The sequence below is a fragment of the Meles meles genome, chromosome 1 (genome assembly GCF_922984935.1).
Source record: "Meles meles chromosome 1, mMelMel3.1 paternal haplotype, whole genome shotgun sequence".
Classification (NCBI taxonomy): Eukaryota; Metazoa; Chordata; class Mammalia; order Carnivora; family Mustelidae; genus Meles; species Meles meles.
The window spans coordinates 110,876,690-110,894,395 of NC_060066.1; the positions used below are offsets into that span (position 1 = coordinate 110,876,690).

Consider the following 17,706-nt stretch of genomic DNA (forward strand, 5'->3'; position numbering starts at 1 on the left):
TATTTATTTGAGTGAGAACTGTCCACCAGCCACTTTTGTGAAAGCTGTTCTTTCTTTCTTTCTTTCTTTCTTTTTCTTTTTTTCTTTTTTAAGTGGTGACAGAGGGGGAAAGAAAGGCAAGTTTCCTGTGGCGAGGAGGAGGGGAGGTTAAAGAATACATTCATTTGTCCCACCTTGCATTCCCCAGATGCTTGGCATATGTAGCATCTCCTCCCCTGTGCAGTTTCTTCTCTGTGTATTTGGTAATGTGAAGTGTAGCAAGCTAAAGAGAGTCAGGTTTATCTTGCTGTAACTTTTTTTTTAAGTTTCTGGCACAAGGCTTACAAAGCTGTAGAAAGAAAAAGGAAGGTTATATTACTGCCAGACAACTTAGATAGCTTATGTAATTCATTGTTTGATTGGCCCTAGTGACTAGGGAGGAAATGGAAACGGTAAGGAAAGAAGGAAGGGGTTATAACCCTTCCCTATAATCAGTTGTCTCTTAACTGCTAAAGTGCAGATGTGACCTCTAGCAAATCTGACTGGTCTGGTCGTGGTGGGGAGGAAGCCAACCTTCGATTTCTCCTTGCGGGAAGGTAGGGCAATCAAAGAAGAAAGAGATGCCTCCCTAAAAGTTCCATTGGTTTTCTGTGTGAAGGCTGGCACAGTGATAGGACAGGGATACTGACTGAAGGTGGTTTTATGAGCTGAGGGAGGCCCAGAGATGCAGGAAACTAACTTCCTTCTTTCTTTCTTCCTTCCTTTCTCTCTTTTTTTTTTTCCTCTCTTTTTAAAGATTTTATTCGTTTACTTGAGAGGGAGAGCACAGAGGGAGAGGGAGAAACAAACTCCCCACTGAGCAGACAGCCTGATGTGGGTCTCTATCTCAGGACCCTGAGATCAGGACCTGAGCTGAAGGCAGGTGCTTAACCTACTGAGCCACCCAGGTGTCCCTTCATCCTTTTGATAGCACGTAAGCATCCTAACTTGATCTACGTGATCTCTCTGGGCCTGACAAAATGTGTGTTCTTTTATTCTACTGAACATTAACCTTTTCATAGTTCTGCTAAGCCTTGAATTGGGGGGAGAGGGATAAAAGGCATCAACTACCAGAAGTTCATTCTCTTCACCTGACTGGAAAGAGTTTTTGAGAGTTTTGGGAGAGTTTTTGCTCTAGTATAACTTGGGAGCCAAAGATAGTAAGTAGTCATGGGTTGCATGGTTAAACTCAATTTCCTTCTCAGAGTAGTTGTTTCTGTATGAAGAAATAAAATTTATTTTACTAACAGAGTAGCTAACTATCTGAGGGAATTTAGATTCAATAAAGAATTAGGTCTAAAGGGTCCAACTGCTGGATATTCATCAATTTCCTCCTGACAAGTGTCATAGGCTTACATTTGGCAGGTCCTTGCCAAATAACACAGATAGCCAACCTGTTTTCTTGTAATAGTTTCCAGTTAAGAGACTGGAATAGTGGGATGCCTGTGTCATTCAGTTGGTTAAGCATCTGCCTTGTGCTCATGTCATGGTCCCAGGGTCCTGGGATTAAGGCCCATATTGGGTTCTCTGCTCAGCGGGAGCCGCCTTCTTCCTGCTGTTCCCCCTGCTTTTACTCTCTCTGTCAAATAAATAAAATCTTTAAAAAAAAAAAAAAACTACAAAGAAACGTTAAAAAAAGTCTGGACTCTGGGAGTGTTAGGTGATCCTATTTCTGGAAATGGGAGGAGGCAATCTCAGAGTGGAGAGGGTGGTGAAGGAGAGAGAAAATACTAGCATATAGTAGATAATTACTGAGAGCACATGGTTTTGGAGTGAGAAGTTCCTCTCTGTTAATTCCTGTGAACTAGAGCAATATTAAGCTCTCTGTGCCTGTTTACTGTTGAGAAATCGGAATGTTTGCCTGGAAGGGTTATATGGGGCAAGAATCACCATATGTAAAACCTAACCTATCACACAAATTGTTTAAACAAATTTATTAAGAGCTTACTATGCCTGGTACTGTCTTTTTGCTGGGGTAAATGTGACAAAGCCCCTGCATTTATAGAGCTTACATTCTGGTGACATGCAAACAGTGGTGGTTATTAATAAGAGGAAAGCTTAAAAAAAATACTTGAAATTAAGAATGCCGAGGACAGGTGGGGTGCCTGGGTAGCTCAGTCAATTAAGCGTCTGCCTTTGTCCTAGATCATGATCTCAGGGATCTGGGATCAAGCCCCACGTGGGGCTCTCAGCTCAGTGAGGAGTCTGCTTCTTCCTCTTCTGCTGTGCTCTCTCTCAAATAAAATTTTTTTAAATCTTTTTTTTTTCAAAGATTTTATTTATTTATTTGACAGACAGAGATCACAAATAGGCAGAGAGGCAGAGAGAGAGGGGGAAGCAGGCTTCCCGCTGAGCAGAAAGCTTGATGCGGGGCTCGATCCCAGGACCCTGAGATCATGACCTAAGCTGAAGGCAGAGGCTTAACCCACTGAGCCACCCAGGCGCCCCTCAAATAAATATTAAAAAAAAAAAAAAATGCTGCCTTCGGCTCAGGTCATGATCCCAGGGTCCTGGGGTGGAGTCCCTGCTCGGCAGCGAGCCTGCTTCTCTCTCCGCCTCTGCCTGCCACTCTGCTTCCATGTGCACTCTCTTGCTCACTTGCTCTCTCTGACAAATAAAAATCTTTAAAAAAATGCCAAGGATGGGCAAAGAGCTCCATCAGTTACTGATAATGCAAAATGTAATGCAAATCATTGTGAGGGGGCGCCTGGGTGGCTCGGTGGGTTAAGGCCTCTGCCTTTCGCTCAGGTCATGATCCCAGGGTCCTGGGATCGAGCCCCGCATCGGGCTCTCTGCTCGGCAGGGAGCCTGCTTCCTCCTCTCTCTCTCTGCCTGCCTCTCTGCCTAGTTGTGATCTCTCTCTGTCAAATAAATAAGTAAAATCTTTAAAAAAAAAAAAAAAAAATCATTGTGAGTTCCAATCTTTTATCCAATAGGGAAAACTGGGATCTATATTGATGTGACGCTCAGAGGACTCACCTGCAAGTGTTTATACCCAGTCTGCCCATCACCCTTTGCCAAGGAGTTGCATTTTTAAAACCCACCTCCAGACCCAGTCTGACTCTTGCCTTGTTCATCTTCACATAATAGGCAAACATCTGTTGCCTTAACTTGTAGCCTTCTGTTTGTCCCAAAAGAAGAGGCAGCTTTGCCTCTTCCACAAGCTTTCTTTCCTAACAGGTCTGATCTCCTATCCCATGGAAAATGTGTTTCATTCATCTTCCTCCGGTTGGTATAGTCTTGAGTCCCTTTGGCCCAATTTTGCCCTCATGTTGGTTTGATGTTTTCCTGTGGACAGCAGGGGCCTCCCTTCACTCTCCCACTCTAGGCTTCCTTTTTACCCGCCGCCTCCTGGAGGATAAGCAAGATGTCAAAGGTGTAGCACCCTCATTTCCTGGGCTGCTGAAGACTCTTCAGAACATACCTTGAAGGGCCAAGGTCACCAGGCTAGTGACCAGCAGCACCCAGGCATTTTCTTGCAGGAAGCCTGAACTGAGAGTGCCTTTGCTGTGACTGAACTTGGGGTGTCCTGTTCGTTTCAGTCCTTTCACTGTATAGTTCCCTGTCTCTAGTTCAAAAGAAAATTAATTGATCAGCAGAGGGTTTCAGAAATCATTAATACCTCCTTTTGCATCATCTCAGAACATCTTTTTTGATCTCCAAGGATAACGCTCAGCACAATTTATTGCCCAAATAAGTATTTTTTAAACATTTCTGGGTAATGATGATGAGGTACTTAAACAGCAAAAAATAGATACAGAATGTGTCACACTGGGGATGTAAACAAGCCTACCTTGAAGGAACTTTCAAGTCTTTTTAGCTAAAATACCTTAGGTACTTTGGACTTGGGTGCCCCCTCACGTTAAAACCGTCTTCTGGAGTGTGTCAAGCACTTTGTCCTACATTAAAATCTGGGCTTTGGAATAGATCTGGATTTTTATTCACCATTTACTAGCTGAATAAAATTACCCTTAATTATCTTTGAGCCTGACTTTTCACAAGACAACAATAGCTGCAACTTCAAAAAGGCAATGAATAATAAATAATCAACACATCATTCAGCACAATGCCTGGCACACGGTAAGCACACAGTGAATGGTAGACATTATTTACTGATATTATATGTTACGTGTCCGGCTTTGTTAGTTTCACCTTCCAAGAGGAAGTTTATCATCTCTGCATTTGGTGCATGTGCTGACTCTAATACTTAAGTATTAGAATCTCAGAGTACCGAGGCAGAGAAAGGCAGTTTATCTTACAGAGCGCCATCACCAGTAGAAAAGCTTAGGATGTATTAAAAGAATGTGATAGATTATAGACTATATATAGATTAGTTTATAAGGAGTAAGGGCCTTGTTGCTCCCCCCATTCTACGCTCCAAGCTCAGCACTGTGCAGGATGCACAATCAATATGAGAAGCGTGAGAAGAATGACAGAAGAGTTTCCCCCTGTGAGGTAAACAGGAAGAGAGTATTCACATAAATAGAATGAAATTTTTAAAAGCCTCTGGAGTGAGGCAAAAATAATTTAGACTTTGCCCCATAGAAAGTTAAAAGCTGTTAAAACTGGTGGTGTGGCATGTACAAATTAGCATTTTAGAAAGAGGTTAGGTGGCTGTTTGGTTTGGGAGGCAGAGATATTATTTAGAGTTGATGGATCATTTATTAGTTAATAGTTTAGTGCCAGGCCCTGAGGTAGGTGTGGGAGGAGATACAAGGTTGAGTAAGACATGGTCAGATCCCAAGGAGCTTGTCAGAAGACTATTGGAATTTTTTTTTTTAAGATTTTGTTTATTTATTTGACAGACAGAGATCACAAGTAGGCAGAGAGGCAGGCAGAGAGAGATGAAGGGAAGCAGGCTCCCTGCTGAGCAGAGAGCCTGATGCGGGGCTCTATTCCAGGACCCTGGGATCATGACCTGAGCCGAAGGCAGAGGCTTTAACCCACTGAGCCACCCAGGTGCCCCAACTGTTGGAATATTTCAAGTGTGAGACAATGAAGAATTGGAAATCCCTTTTGGAAAGAAAGGAATAAAACTGGGGAACTAGTTGTACTTAGTAACCGATTGTATGGAGAAGAGGAAAAAAAGCACCAAGATTTTGACTATAAATCATGGGCAGAACTAGGGTCTCAGGATAGGTTTGAGTCTGAGGAGATGGCAGGGCAGTTAGAAGCTAGGAATCCAGTTGTCAGTGAAAATGTTAAATTGAAACTTAGGAAGAGATTAGAGCTGGAGGAGTTGATTTGTGGATCATTTTGCAAGAAGGGGCAGGTTAAAGTCATGAAGGTGAATGAGAACTTGGGAGAAACAGTAAGGGAAAGATCAGAGAGGTGAGGAGTGAGTCTTGGCGAATGAATTCTCATGTTTGAGAGGTGGGAGGGGGAAATGGAGGCAGAGAAGGAGCGAAAGAACACCCAGAAATGCAGGAAAACCAGGGAAGTAGAGTCGTAGAAGCCAATAGAGATGGGCGTTTGTTAAAGGAGAGAATGGAAAGTTCTGGATGCTGTAGTGAGATCGAGGGGAAGACACCAGGAAGCAAGGAAGAAAATATAAATCTAGACCAACGTAGAAAATGTGGATTAACTGCTAACCATAGGAAATGATTAAAATATTTGTTAAAAGACTCTGGGCTAGGTTTTTATTTGGGAGGGGGTAATTTTATTTTTTGTTTTCTATTTTTCTTAAAGTTAAAATATAGTATTTGAAAGTTCATAAAGAATAATAGCAGTGTCCTTTTTTTCTCCTAGGCCTATCCCCCGAGACAACTACTGTCAACTCTGAGATGTTTCACTGTATTCCTAAATAGTATGCTTATGTTACCACTTCTTGATGATAAAATTTGGGCATTATCTATTGATTTTCTGTTAAAGAAGATGAGGATATGTTTCTCTTAAGCTGCTATCCACTTCCCTTCTCTGCATCTTTCATAAATCATTATATTACACGTTGTAGTTAAATGAATGTTAATGTAATTTGGATTCCGTGAATGTTACATATTATAGAACCAAGTTGTGTGCCGTGATTAGGTTTCCTTTTGTAAAATTTAGTGTTTTCCCTGGAGATGATGATTACCTTATTTTTTTTTAATCAGGCAGAATTTTCCATATCCATATCTTTAATCCTTCATCCAATCTGTCACAGGCCCTCAGAAAGATGATCTATCAATTCTGTTTTCACCTCCTCAAGATCTTCCAGAGTCCTCTCTCTTTTTCATTTTGGACTAATTGTTCTGGCCATTTTTCATTTCAGAATTTTCTTATCTCCTTTCCCCTATTAGAGTCCTTACTCTCCTGGATCCCATTTTATCCACTCTACCTGTTCACTTCCTGTTTTTCTGAAGTATACCTCTGGTGGCTTCTTAAGATCACATGGGAGGCAATCTTTTTTTTTTTTTTTTTTTTTTGAGTCATTGCCTGTCTTTATTCTTTCCTCACATTTGACTGGCAATTGGTTGGGTATAGAATTCCAATTAGAACATAATCCTTAGTTTTGAAGGCTTATTCCTTTGGGAATATAGAAACACAAGAGTCACTCTCTGCTGGCCATATGACAAAGTCATATATAAAGCTGAGTCTGGACGTGACCCGTATTTAGGTTTTGTCTAAGTAGTAACAGAGTAGAGGAGTATACACAAAATAAAGGAAATGTACAGAGATAAGAGACCTTGCTGCCCCAGAGAGATTGAGACTGTCACAGTTTAGGTTCTGTTGGCTTTCTGGTTTCTGATTTCAAAAACCGGATCTTATGAGGGCTTTCTTCCTTTATTCCTGCTTTATTATTTGCTCCTTTTAACCCATGCAGCTTGAGCAGGTTTCTGTTTCTTTACAACTAAATGTTTATTAAGACAACCATCCATTTTATCTCAAATCCATCTCTGTCACAGCGTGAAGGCTCAGTGTCTATATTTAGAACTAGGACCACATTTCTGAGAGATCTCTGAATTAGAATCAAGAAAGCCTAAATTTCAGACCTCTATCTGCTTTACTGGCACTGGTCAGCAAGACAAATTGAACAAATTGCTTTACCTCCATGTAACCCAGTCTCAGTGTCAATAAAAATGAAATTATTTATCTCAATAAGATTTTTAAAATAAAAGACAAAATGATTTCACTTTTGTATTCATGCTGTGAGCATTTGCTACTACAGTGGGACTGGTGGGAAATGACTGAGTCATGGGAAGGACTCTTGCCCCAAGGAGACCACCTTTCCAGGACCTGAAGTAACTATTTCTGTCTCCAGCTGCCGACCCTGCTTATTATCTCATCTGGTGGCATGTGGGATGTCAGAGCTCACCTGTGACTAAAATAGAGAAAAAGTGACCCTGAAGGCGGATGTCTGGCTTCTGGCTTGTGGCACAACACTGGTAGGTCCCGCTGTCCGATGGTGTGATTTGGTTTATGGTGAACACCAAATGAGATGGTGTTTCACTAACACCGTCTCTCCCAGGATTCCGTTTAAGTCTCAGTTGCTGCAAGCTGGTCTCGGGGAAACAGTCAGAAGATCTGTTCTTGCACAAAAACACTATAACCCCCTCAGCCTCTTCTTTCTTATACTGCAAAGTACAGATCAAGCTTAGTTGTTTTCCTTCCTGGTGAAATGAGCTTTGGATATGCATGCCCCCTGGAATAGGAAGGGGGAAGAGTTAGCCAGGGGAAGTTCACTCATATAGACTAAGTGCACTCACCCAAAAATGTTGAGGCAGAGGAGGCGGCTGCCCAGCCTACATTAAATACCACCTCTTAGAAGAGTAGTTTACGGGCTATACCTGTATCTGAGGGAGACCTGTAATCCCAGTTACTCATTAATTCAGAAATGGTTTAGATTTTTATTTCTACTCCAAATGGAACTTGGATAGGACCTTTATTAAAGTGCATTTATATACATAATCCTTGGTATAGCCCTAGAACCATGTACTGATGTTCCCATTTTGTAAACTGAGCTACACAGTGGCTTAGTGGGTTGCTAATGCTGACATACATATTTCAGAGAGAAGAGAGGCAGAGGGAGAGGGGGAGAGAGAATCCTAAGCAGGCTCCACGTCCAGCACAGAGCCCAAAGAATGGCTTGATCTCATGACCCTGAGATCGTTACCTACGCTGAATCAAGAGTTGGATGCTTAACCAACTGAGCCACCCAGGTGCCCCAGGTGGACACACATTGTAGTATCTGGATCTCAAACCTGGATTTCATAAATTTAGAATGTATAAGATTCTGAAAGGATCTTAGATTGAGGGCCAGATTAGCAGGCTCTTGGCAACACATAGCAGAGGCAGAATGTCCAATGGGGAGGGCAATAGTATTAGTTTTAACAGAAAAAGAAAAACTATATTTTTCACCCTTTCATTAGTGTCAAGAGGGAGTGGGTCCCTTTCTTCCCTACCAGAAAAAAAACCTTGGGATCCATCCCTCCTCCTGAGTCCAGGATTTTCCCTGATGGCTATCTCTGCTCTGGGGATCTGAGGAGGGGCTGTCCTCACCACCAAGCTGGGTGTCCACAATTGCCAGCAGAATGGCCAGGGCCAAGCAGCCTCTGCCAGATGCCATCAGTGTCCTGCACAGTGTCAGCAGCCACAGGAACTTGAAGCAAATGTTGACTCCAATGATGTCCTTGCCTCACTTTCCTGAAAAGGAAATGTTGGCTCCAATGATGTCCTTGCCTTACTTTCCTGAAAGCACATGAGGACTCCTCCCAGGGCTCCAAGACCATCTCCATGTTCCAGGCACTAGCTTAAAATTGGCTAGAGTCTCGTGGTGGAAGGCTTGGGCATGAGAGTCCAGCTGGCTGGGAAGCGAGACAGTTAATCAAGTGAGGTTCACTGGAGAGAAGAGAGGAGAAAAGAGGGAAGAGACAGAGACACTAAAGGCTCTATTTTCAGAATATTTTTTTTAATTAAGTTGCATTACTGGGTCAAAGACTAGGAACACAATTTTTTTTCTACTACATATTATCAGATTGCTTCCCAGAAATATGGTTGACATTCAGATATTCAGCAAGAATGTGCTTGTTAGCGCTGAATATTTTACATTTTTGCCAATTTTGATGAATGAAAAATTAGATCTCACTGTTGATTTATTTTGCATTTCCATGACTAGTGAGGGTGAGGATCTCTTCATACATTTATTCGTCATTAGTATTTCCTCTTCTATGAATTGCCTGTTCATATCCTTTGCTTTTTTTTTCCCCAAATCAACTTTTTAAAGAATCAGCTTTTCTCTATATTAGAGATATTAGCCTGACTTTTTTTTTCTTTAAGATTTTATTTATTTATTTGACAGATATAGATCACAAGTATGCAGAGAGGCAGGTAGAGACAGAGAGGAGGAAGCAGGCTCCCTGCTGAGCAGAGCACCCGATGTGGGGCTCGATCCCAGGACCCTGAGATCATGACCTGAGCCGAAGGCAGAGGCTTAACCCACTGAGCCACCGAGGCGCCCCTACCCTGACTTTTTTTTTAAACAAATATTTTCTCCCAATTCATTGTCTCTTGAAAAAATGTTTCTTTCCATCAGGAAAATTCACATTTGCATGTGGTTAAATACAGTGCATCTATCTATCTTTTCTTTTAAGTGATCTGTAGTTCTCTGTATTGTTTAAGAAAGTTTCCCTCAGGCTGGAGTTGTACTTTTTTCCAATATTTTGTTGTTTTACCTTTTATGTTTATATCTGTTTATATCTTCTTTTTTTTATGTTTATATCTTCTAATTCTAGCTAAGAAAAATTGTTCTCATTTCAAAAAACCCAAACTGAACCCAAAGCAAAAGCAAGATAAAACCTGGGTTTTCATCAGTTGGAAATCCTTGAATAAATTTTTAATCATTCATACAGTAGAAAATTATATATTATTAAAAAGAATGAGTTCTCTAAATATGCACTTGAAGGGGGATCAACAATATACCATTATGTCAAAAAAGGCAAATTGCAGAGCTATGCATATAAAATAAATATTCTTATTTTTAAAAATCCCCTCTCTTTATATAAGTGTTTTAAAAATATATTTAAACACTTTAATAGTTTATAACTTTTTGGATAGATAATTACATTCACAGGGTTCAAAGGGTAGTGCTGTGTAGTTAAAAGTTTCCTTCCTACTCTCACCCCCAGTGATCTATTGCCCCTTCCCAGAGTCAACCGATGTTGCCTTATTGTGGATACTTCTAGAGATACTCTATGCATATTTAAGAGATTCCATATCTTTCCTTTTATAAAAGAAAATCAATAACAACAATGAATGATAGTGTACTGTTCTACATTTTGCTTTTTTCACTTACCAGTGTGTCCTGTGGAGACATTCCTTATCAGTACATAAACAGCTTTCCCTCCTTAAAAATTGTTGCACAGGGACGCCTGGGTGGCTCAGTTGATTAAGCCGCTGCCTTCGGCTCGGGTCATGATCCCAAGGTCCTGGGATCGAGTCCCGCATCAGGATCCTTGCTCAGTGGGGAGCCTGCTTCTCTCTCTGCCTCTGCCTGCCACTCTGCCTGCTTGTGCTCTCTGTCTCTGTCTCTCTCTCTCTGACAAATAAATAAATAAATAAAATCTTTAAAAAAAATTGTTGCACAGTGTTCATAATTATGTGAATTTATTCTCATAGATTCCTACCAGTGAAGATTTTGATTATTTCTAATCTTTTTATAGAGGTATAATTGATATACATGATACGAGTTACAAGTAATGATTTGATAATAGTTATATATTGTGAAACGATCACCACAGGAAGTCTAGTCACCGTCCATCACCATAAAAATTTACCAAAATCTGTTTTTCTTTTGATGAGAACTTTCAAGATTCACTTTGATGGCCACCTTCAAATGTACACTACAATACCATTCACTGTAGTCCCATGCTGCACACCATATCCCCATGACCTGTTCATTTCGCAGCTGGAGGTCTGCACCTCCAGACCCTCTTCACCCATTTCACCCACCCCTCAGGCTCTTCTTCTCTGACAACCACCATTCTGTTCTTTGTATCCAAAAGTTAAGTGGAAAATATTAAAAGAGGTGAACTTTAGGGGGGAAGGGCAGTTCCTGTGGGTTGGCAGGCACATAAATGTAAGGAGGCTTTTTTTCCTCATATAATACTCTTCCACTTGATGTATCTTACCTTATGAATGTACTACTACTTTTTATTTTTAAAAAAGATTTTATTTATTTATTTGACAGAGATCACAAGTAGTAGGCAGAGAGGCAGACAGCGAGGAGGAAGCAGACTCCCCATGGAGCAGAGAGCCCAATGTGGCGCTCGATCCCAGGACCTTGGGCTCATAACCTGAGCCGAAGGCAGAGGCTTTAACCCACTGAGCCACCCAGACACCCCTACTACTACTTTTTTAAAAAGTAGTTTTATTTATTTTTACATGCGTGAGATAGTGATAGAGAGATGGAATGAGAAGCAGGCTCTCTGATGAGCAGGGAGCCCAAAGTGAGTGGGACTCGATCTCAGAACCCTGGGATCATGACCTGAGCCAAAGGCAGATGCTTAACCAACTGAGCCACTCAGGCACCTCTAAGTTTGTTATAATCCTAATGAAAACTGGCCCCCAGGGCTGCTGCCCTAGTCTTGACCTTGTGTTCCTTCTCCTGTGTGTTGTCTTACTTTCATGCTCTTCCATGTCTCCACCAGAATGTCCTGCTGACTCTTGAAACAAAACATTGAATGACATGCTTTGTGTCTAGCCACAAAGTATTATCTGATTTGAAAAGGAAGATAAAGAAATGAAATTTTGCCATTTGCAAGGACATGGAAGGAACTGGAGGGTATTATGCTAACCGAAAGTAATCTGTCAGAGAAAGACAACTATCATATGATCTCACTCATATGTGGAATTCAAGAAACAAAACAGGAACATAGGGGAAGGGAAGGAAAAATAAAACAAGATGAAATCAGAGAGGGAGACAAACCATCAGAGAGTCTTTATCATAGGAAACAAACAGAGGTGCTGGAGGGAAGGTGAGTGGGAGAAGGGGAAATTGGGTGCTGGGCATTAAGGAGGGCACGTATGAAATGAGCACTGGGTGTTATATAAGACTGATGAAACACTGAACACCACCTCTGAAACTGATTATACATTATATGTTAATTAATTGAATTTAAATTTAAAAACTCAAAAAAGGAAGATGAAGAAGAATTGCAGTTATTCATTTAGCCTGGGTTTGTGATTTAAAGCATAGACTCTGGAACCAGACGGCTTGTGTCCCAAAACTTACTGATGCTAGATCTAAGGAAACACTTATACTTAGGCTCTTGGGATAGGAACCATCCTCAGCCCTTAATAAATGGATATATTTGACAAACACTGAACAGCTATGATGTGTTAGGCACCATAGAGCCCAGAGAGACAACTAAAATAGAGGCTGACTCTCTCAGTGGTTCTATGCAATCTCTAGTCAGAAGGACCCATCTGTACTCTGGCTTTGGCAAGTTTCTTAACCTCTCTGAAAAGCAGCTTACTGAGCTGTAAAATGATGATCATATTCTTTTCCCAGGGTTGTTCTTTGGGTTAAAGGAGGCAACCCATGTAAACTGCTTACATGGTTTAATGCCAGGGTAGTGGCTGGCATGAGTAAAGACTCAGTAAATGTTAGCCCTGATTATTTATTTTTATGCTTCCTCGTACTTGCAGCAATTTACAGTGTCCCAAACACCTCCACATCCACAACTGTGTTTAGTTCTTATAAAGCATGGCTTTTCTAGTTATTTAAAAATGTGTCACTTTTACTAAGCGTATGGAAGCTTAGAGAGGCGTTGTGAGGAGCTTAAAAATCACAGCTTCTAAGTGAAGGAGCTAGGATTCTAACTCCCAAGTTATGCAGGGTTTTCATGTCCTTTGTCCCTCTCCTCACAGCTGTCTAGTCATTCAGGAACAGCTGCAATCCAAGGAAGGCTGTGATAACAATAATAAGGTCATAAAGTATATCAAGGAATAGGAAAGGAGAAATTCTGAATGAGAGGTTCGGAAAGGCTGCAAGACCGGAATGCAGTTGGGCCTTGACAGATGTTTGCTGACTGGGGATCCCGTGGTGAGGTAAGGCAGGGAACGGGCTGGGGAGATTGGGCTTCCAGTCCTGGCTGTGCACTAGCTAGCTGCGAGATGTTGAGAAGGTCACGTCCCCTCTCTAGGCGTGTTTCCTGAGGGAATGGTGCAGCGGGATGGGAGGGGCGTGGTAGGGACTGCTTCCAAGAAGAGAGCGGCAGAGTGGCGGGCAGGCTCACAGGCGCTGATGCAGGAGGGGCCGCGCTTCGTGGTGCCTAGGGCCGAGCTGGAGCAGAGCGTGTAAGTTTATCGTGGGCCGTTCAGGGGGCCTGGGCAGGTAGGGGCCATGGGGAAAAGATGCTCTTGGAGTAGGTGACCTTGGTACCTGGAGGGGGAGCTCCCCGCGGTGTGATGCAGGCAGGGCCGGGTGGAGCAGGCACCGTTGCTTCTGCATTATGACCACTAAAGGGCGCTGCCTTCTAGTTGAAGCCGGAGAGGGCGCGGGGTAGGGTGTGCAGGCTAGCTGGGGAAAACCTGAGCTAGTGCTGAAGGTGTGGGCGGTGCAAGATCCGGTCTGGTGGGTCCTGAGGACGCAGCCTGTACTAGACCCCTCCAAAGCGGGAGGAGGTGTTGGGGAGCGAAAGGCGGGGTCTTTCTGAGTCCACAGGCTAGAGCCAGGTTTCCTCTTCCTCATAAGACGTGGCGAGCCCCGGAGTCGGCAACAATGAGGGTCCAGGTTAGGTTGGCATCGTCACCTTTCAGCCTTCCCCGCGGCCCCTGACCTATCCTGGGTGCCCAGGACCTAGGGACTCTGAGGATGTGCCTCTGGAGGTAAACGCCCTCCTTCTCCCTGACCTTAGAAAGCGGGAGGCACCTGGAGTCCCAGACTCAAATCCAAGCTTCATGTGATCTGGGGCATGTTACCAACCTTGCTCAGCCTTACACTCCTCCTGTGTTTAAACCTCCCTCCTGTGAATGTTGTGATAATTAAATGACACGTGGGTCTGTGCCCGACATTTTCTGCGGAGTGTGGACCCACTGCTGGTGGGTAAAGACTGGAAGGAAGAGGCTCTTCTCTTTGCTACCAAAGCCCTGATCTAACCTCTCAGAGGAGCTGGAAGGTTAGCAAACAGCTTCACAAATCTTTGTTTGCAGATTGCCATTTGCAGATCTCCCACCAAGCTGAAAAAGATGCCCCAGACCCAGAGATGGGATTTCATCAACCACCACACACCCAACTTCCTTAAAATAGAAACAGATTAGTAAGTAAACTGAAGTCAGTCTCAGAAGGCCCTTGGAGCACTTGTCTGCTTTCTCAGGCTTGAGGCCCTGACCTGCCTTGACACACAGAGTTGGGCTTCTCAACCATAACAAAAATGCACCACAGACACCTTTGGTTGTCTGGTGAAGTCTGTGGGTCCCCTTCTCAGAATAATTTACAAATTAATAAAACAAAATATAAAGGATAACAAAGGAAGCAAATTATATCAAAATAGTCGTCCAAACATGTGATAGTGTAGTAGTGTGTTTCCTAGATCTAGCGTCAGTAAATCATCATAACCTCATAGTAGTGATAAATCTATGTGACATTTTGAGAAATCTGTAACAACTGTAATGAGATTTGGATATGTTTCTGATTTCTATTGATGGCAAATTCTATTGTGGTTGGTTGCCTACATTCATAATTGAAACAAATGCTAACTTTCAGCTAGAAACTGGTGGTAATAAAGATATAATGTTTCTCTTGGGTTTGTGAATCTCATGAATGGACCCTCAGTTAAGAACTCCTACAGAACAGGCTCCTTGTTTTGCAATTAGGGAAACTGAGGCAACCAGCTCTCCTGATTTCTAGATGAAAAGTCTTCCACTAAAGTGCATAACTCTGGGGGCGCCTGGGTGGCTCAGTGGGTTAAAGCCTCTGCCTTTGGCTCAGGTCATGATCCCAGGGTCCTGGGATCGAGCCCTGCATCAGGCTCTCTGCTCAGCAGGGAGCTTGTTTCCTCCTCTCTCTCTGCCTGCCTCTCTGCCTACTTGTAATCTCTGTCTGTCAAATAAATAAATAAATTCTTTAAAAAAAATAATAAATAAATAAAAATAAAGTGCATAACTCTGGAACTTAGAGGAAAACTCTTTCTTTCTTTCTCCTTTTCTCTCTCCCTTTCTTTCTTTCTTTTTTTTTTTTTTTAATATGGGCCTTAATTCATGACCCTGAGATCAAGACTTGAGCTGAGGTCAAGAATCGGTTGCTTAACAGACTGAGCCACAACAGGTGCCCCAAGGAAAATTACTTGTTCTTCTTTTTCTTTTTTTGGATTTACCCATTCATTTTACAGAGGGAGAGAGAGAGAGTGGAGGGGAGGGGAGGGAGGAGGGAGAGAATCTGAAGCAGACTCTGCAGTGAGCATGGAGCCTACATGGGTCTATCCCACAACCCCAAGATCACAACCTGAGCTGAAACCAAGAGTCGGACAGTCAATTGACTGTGCCACCCTGGTGTCCCGTGGAAAACTATTTCCAAATCATTATTTTCACTCTGGAATTCACAAGTTTACTCTGCCAAAATATGCCAGTTGGCCTGAAGCCTCTCTTGTTGGCATCCCCCCCTCCACCCCAGAGAATACATCTGGGATGTAAACTTCCCTTGGGTTGCCTCACAGGACCAGTCTGAAGCTCCATGGAGCCCAGTGGCTTGTCCTAGGCCAGGGATCCAGAGGACAGTGGATCCAAGTCTTGAGAACTTTCCTCTAGTGACCATGTCCTTTTTATTGATAAGAATGACCCTTTGTCATTCATCCCCCATGAACACTGACCAAAACAAAGCGGCCTTTAGGATTTAGAACAGCTAAGAGATTTGTGCTTGGTCAGGTTTGTTACTTCGGGAGCTTGCCTGGATTTCCCTCCCATGAACATGCAGTAGAGTTCTTTCACATTTGAGGCAAGTGTCAGAATGGGGCCTGGATCCCTGGAAGCCGACTCGGGAAGAGCAAGCATGGCGCCCCAGCTGGCACAGTAACTCTTCTCTTTCTAGCGTCCTAAGGGTATAGAGCATTGTGAAAATTAAGGGTTCCCAAGGACCTCACTGGAAGCCTGTCCTTACCTGAGCAGTTCTGTCAACGGTCCCATTCCCACTCCCAGGCCCCAGTTCCCCAGTGGGCCTCATTACCTTGGGACAGAAGTTCTTCTTTCTTGCTCTCAGCCTGGGGGCTCTGGTGAAGGCACTCTGAATGATCTTTCAGCCCCTGTCTTGTTCTTTGGTCGTCTCCCACTTCCGTCATTGCTCACACCTTCATGACTGGTATATATGGTCTTTGAAAACCACAGCATGGGTTTTTGTAGCAATCAGGGGTCTTCCTGCCTCTCTCTCCTCCACCCCCACTGTGAACTTTTTTTCTTCTCCACCTCACCCTCTGCTGCTTTTCCTCTCCTTTTCCTCTTCCTTTTTGTGTTAGAGACAGACTATCTGCTGAGGGGGCTGAGAAAAGGCACTCTTTGAAATTGTTTTCTTCACCTTGGGGGACAAAGATTTTTCACTGATAATGCATAATGAAGATAAGACTGATGATAGAATGGGGCGCCTGGGTAGCTCAGTGGGTTAAGCCTCTGCCTTCGGCTCAGGTCATGATCTCGGGGTCCTGGGATCGAGTCCCGCATCTGGCTCTCTGCTTGGCAGGGAGCCTGCCTCCTCTCTCTCTCTCTCTGCCTGCCTCTCTGCCTACTTGTGATCTCTGTCTGTCGAATGAATAAATAAAATCTTAAAAAAAAAAAAGACGGATGATAGAATGACTGAGCGTGTGCTCTCAAGTATAAAGAGGGGTATCAAGTCTTTTCCTGAGAGAAGGCTTTGCTTAAGGACAAGACAGAGGAGAGAGCAGCTCCAAGCTGAAGGGGGAAGAGGGCGGCACAGTGAGGGAACCTGAGGGGGGCGTGGGAGATGGAGAGGGGGACAGCCCAAACGGTCCTATGGGGTGGGGGGGATGAGTGGGTGAATGGCTGACCTTGTTTCCCCATCTATGACCCCCTCAACCCATTTCCATTTTGTTCTGATCTGTTCCTCCTTGGTCACTGTTGTCCAAGGGAGGTCACTGGGAGATTGCCAGGATTATCCCTGAATTCTAGTTTCATGCACTTTGAGCATCAGTCTGAGAGGGAGAAGTTTTGGGTTCTAACTTCTACAAGACTGGGCCAGGCTCCATGCCAGAGAGGACTGAGCACAATGAGACGCCATGGTTCTGAAACAAATAACTGATGTGATTGTTGACAAATGCCAAACTACCCAGGAGCCCAAGGGGTGTCAGAAGAAGAGAGGTCAGGGAAATTTTTCATGACAAATCTAGAGTCACTTACCCATGAGTGGACAGGGATTTCCTGGTTTGTAGTACCCTGTGGTCCTTAGACCTGAAAAGTGCTCTGGGGTTTGTGGTCCTTTCATGGGACCCACCAAAGCCATTGTCATGTTATCAGGTGAGACAGGCATCAGCTCCATCTCCTTATTCTGTTAAACTGCTCAGCTTTCACAACAGAATGTGTGGATTCCTGGGGGATGGAAACCAGCTGGGGGGTGGGAGTTTGCTGGGATTGCTGGGGGGTGGGGGAGGGGAGTCTCTCCTCTCATCTGCAGGTTTCTCACCATCATCCTGGGCCCAGGACCAGTCCACGACAGCCATAGGACACCTGGCCCCACAGACATGAACTGCTGAATGGGGTCTAGTATTT

The 17,706-nt window shown here is 43.5% G+C and overlaps 1 protein-coding gene across 1 annotated transcript; it reads right to left on the reverse strand.

Annotated features, from left to right (window-relative positions):
* Window positions 1–238: 238 nt before the first annotated feature.
* CD160 (CD160 molecule) lies at window positions 239–16,264 on the reverse strand. Its single transcript, XM_046014675.1, has 5 exons — window positions 16,157–16,264; window positions 8,497–8,640; window positions 7,313–7,639; window positions 3,443–3,586; window positions 239–328 (listed from the first exon to the last, which is right to left on the reverse strand). The coding sequence occupies exons 2-5, from the start codon at window positions 8,561–8,563 to the stop codon at window positions 321–323; spliced, it is 546 nt and encodes a 181-aa protein (XP_045870631.1). The 5' UTR covers window positions 8,564–8,640; window positions 16,157–16,264; the 3' UTR covers window positions 239–320.
* Window positions 16,265–17,706: the final 1,442 nt, after the last annotated feature.

Excerpts from the sequence above, each read along its gene's own strand:
- CD160 (XM_046014675.1), bottom strand. The coding sequence starts at position 8,563 with ATGGCATCTGGCAGAGGCTGCTTGGCCCTGGCCATTCTGCTGGCAATT. Across the intron at positions 7,640-8,496 it reads TGTGGACACCCAGCTTGGTG|GGGGCATGCATATCCAAAGC; the intron begins GTGAGGACAGCC and ends TTCCTATTCCAG. Across the intron at positions 3,587-7,312 it reads TTTCTCTATTTTAGTCACAG|AGACAGGGAACTATACAGTG; the intron begins GTGAGCTCTGAC and ends CTTTTGAACTAG.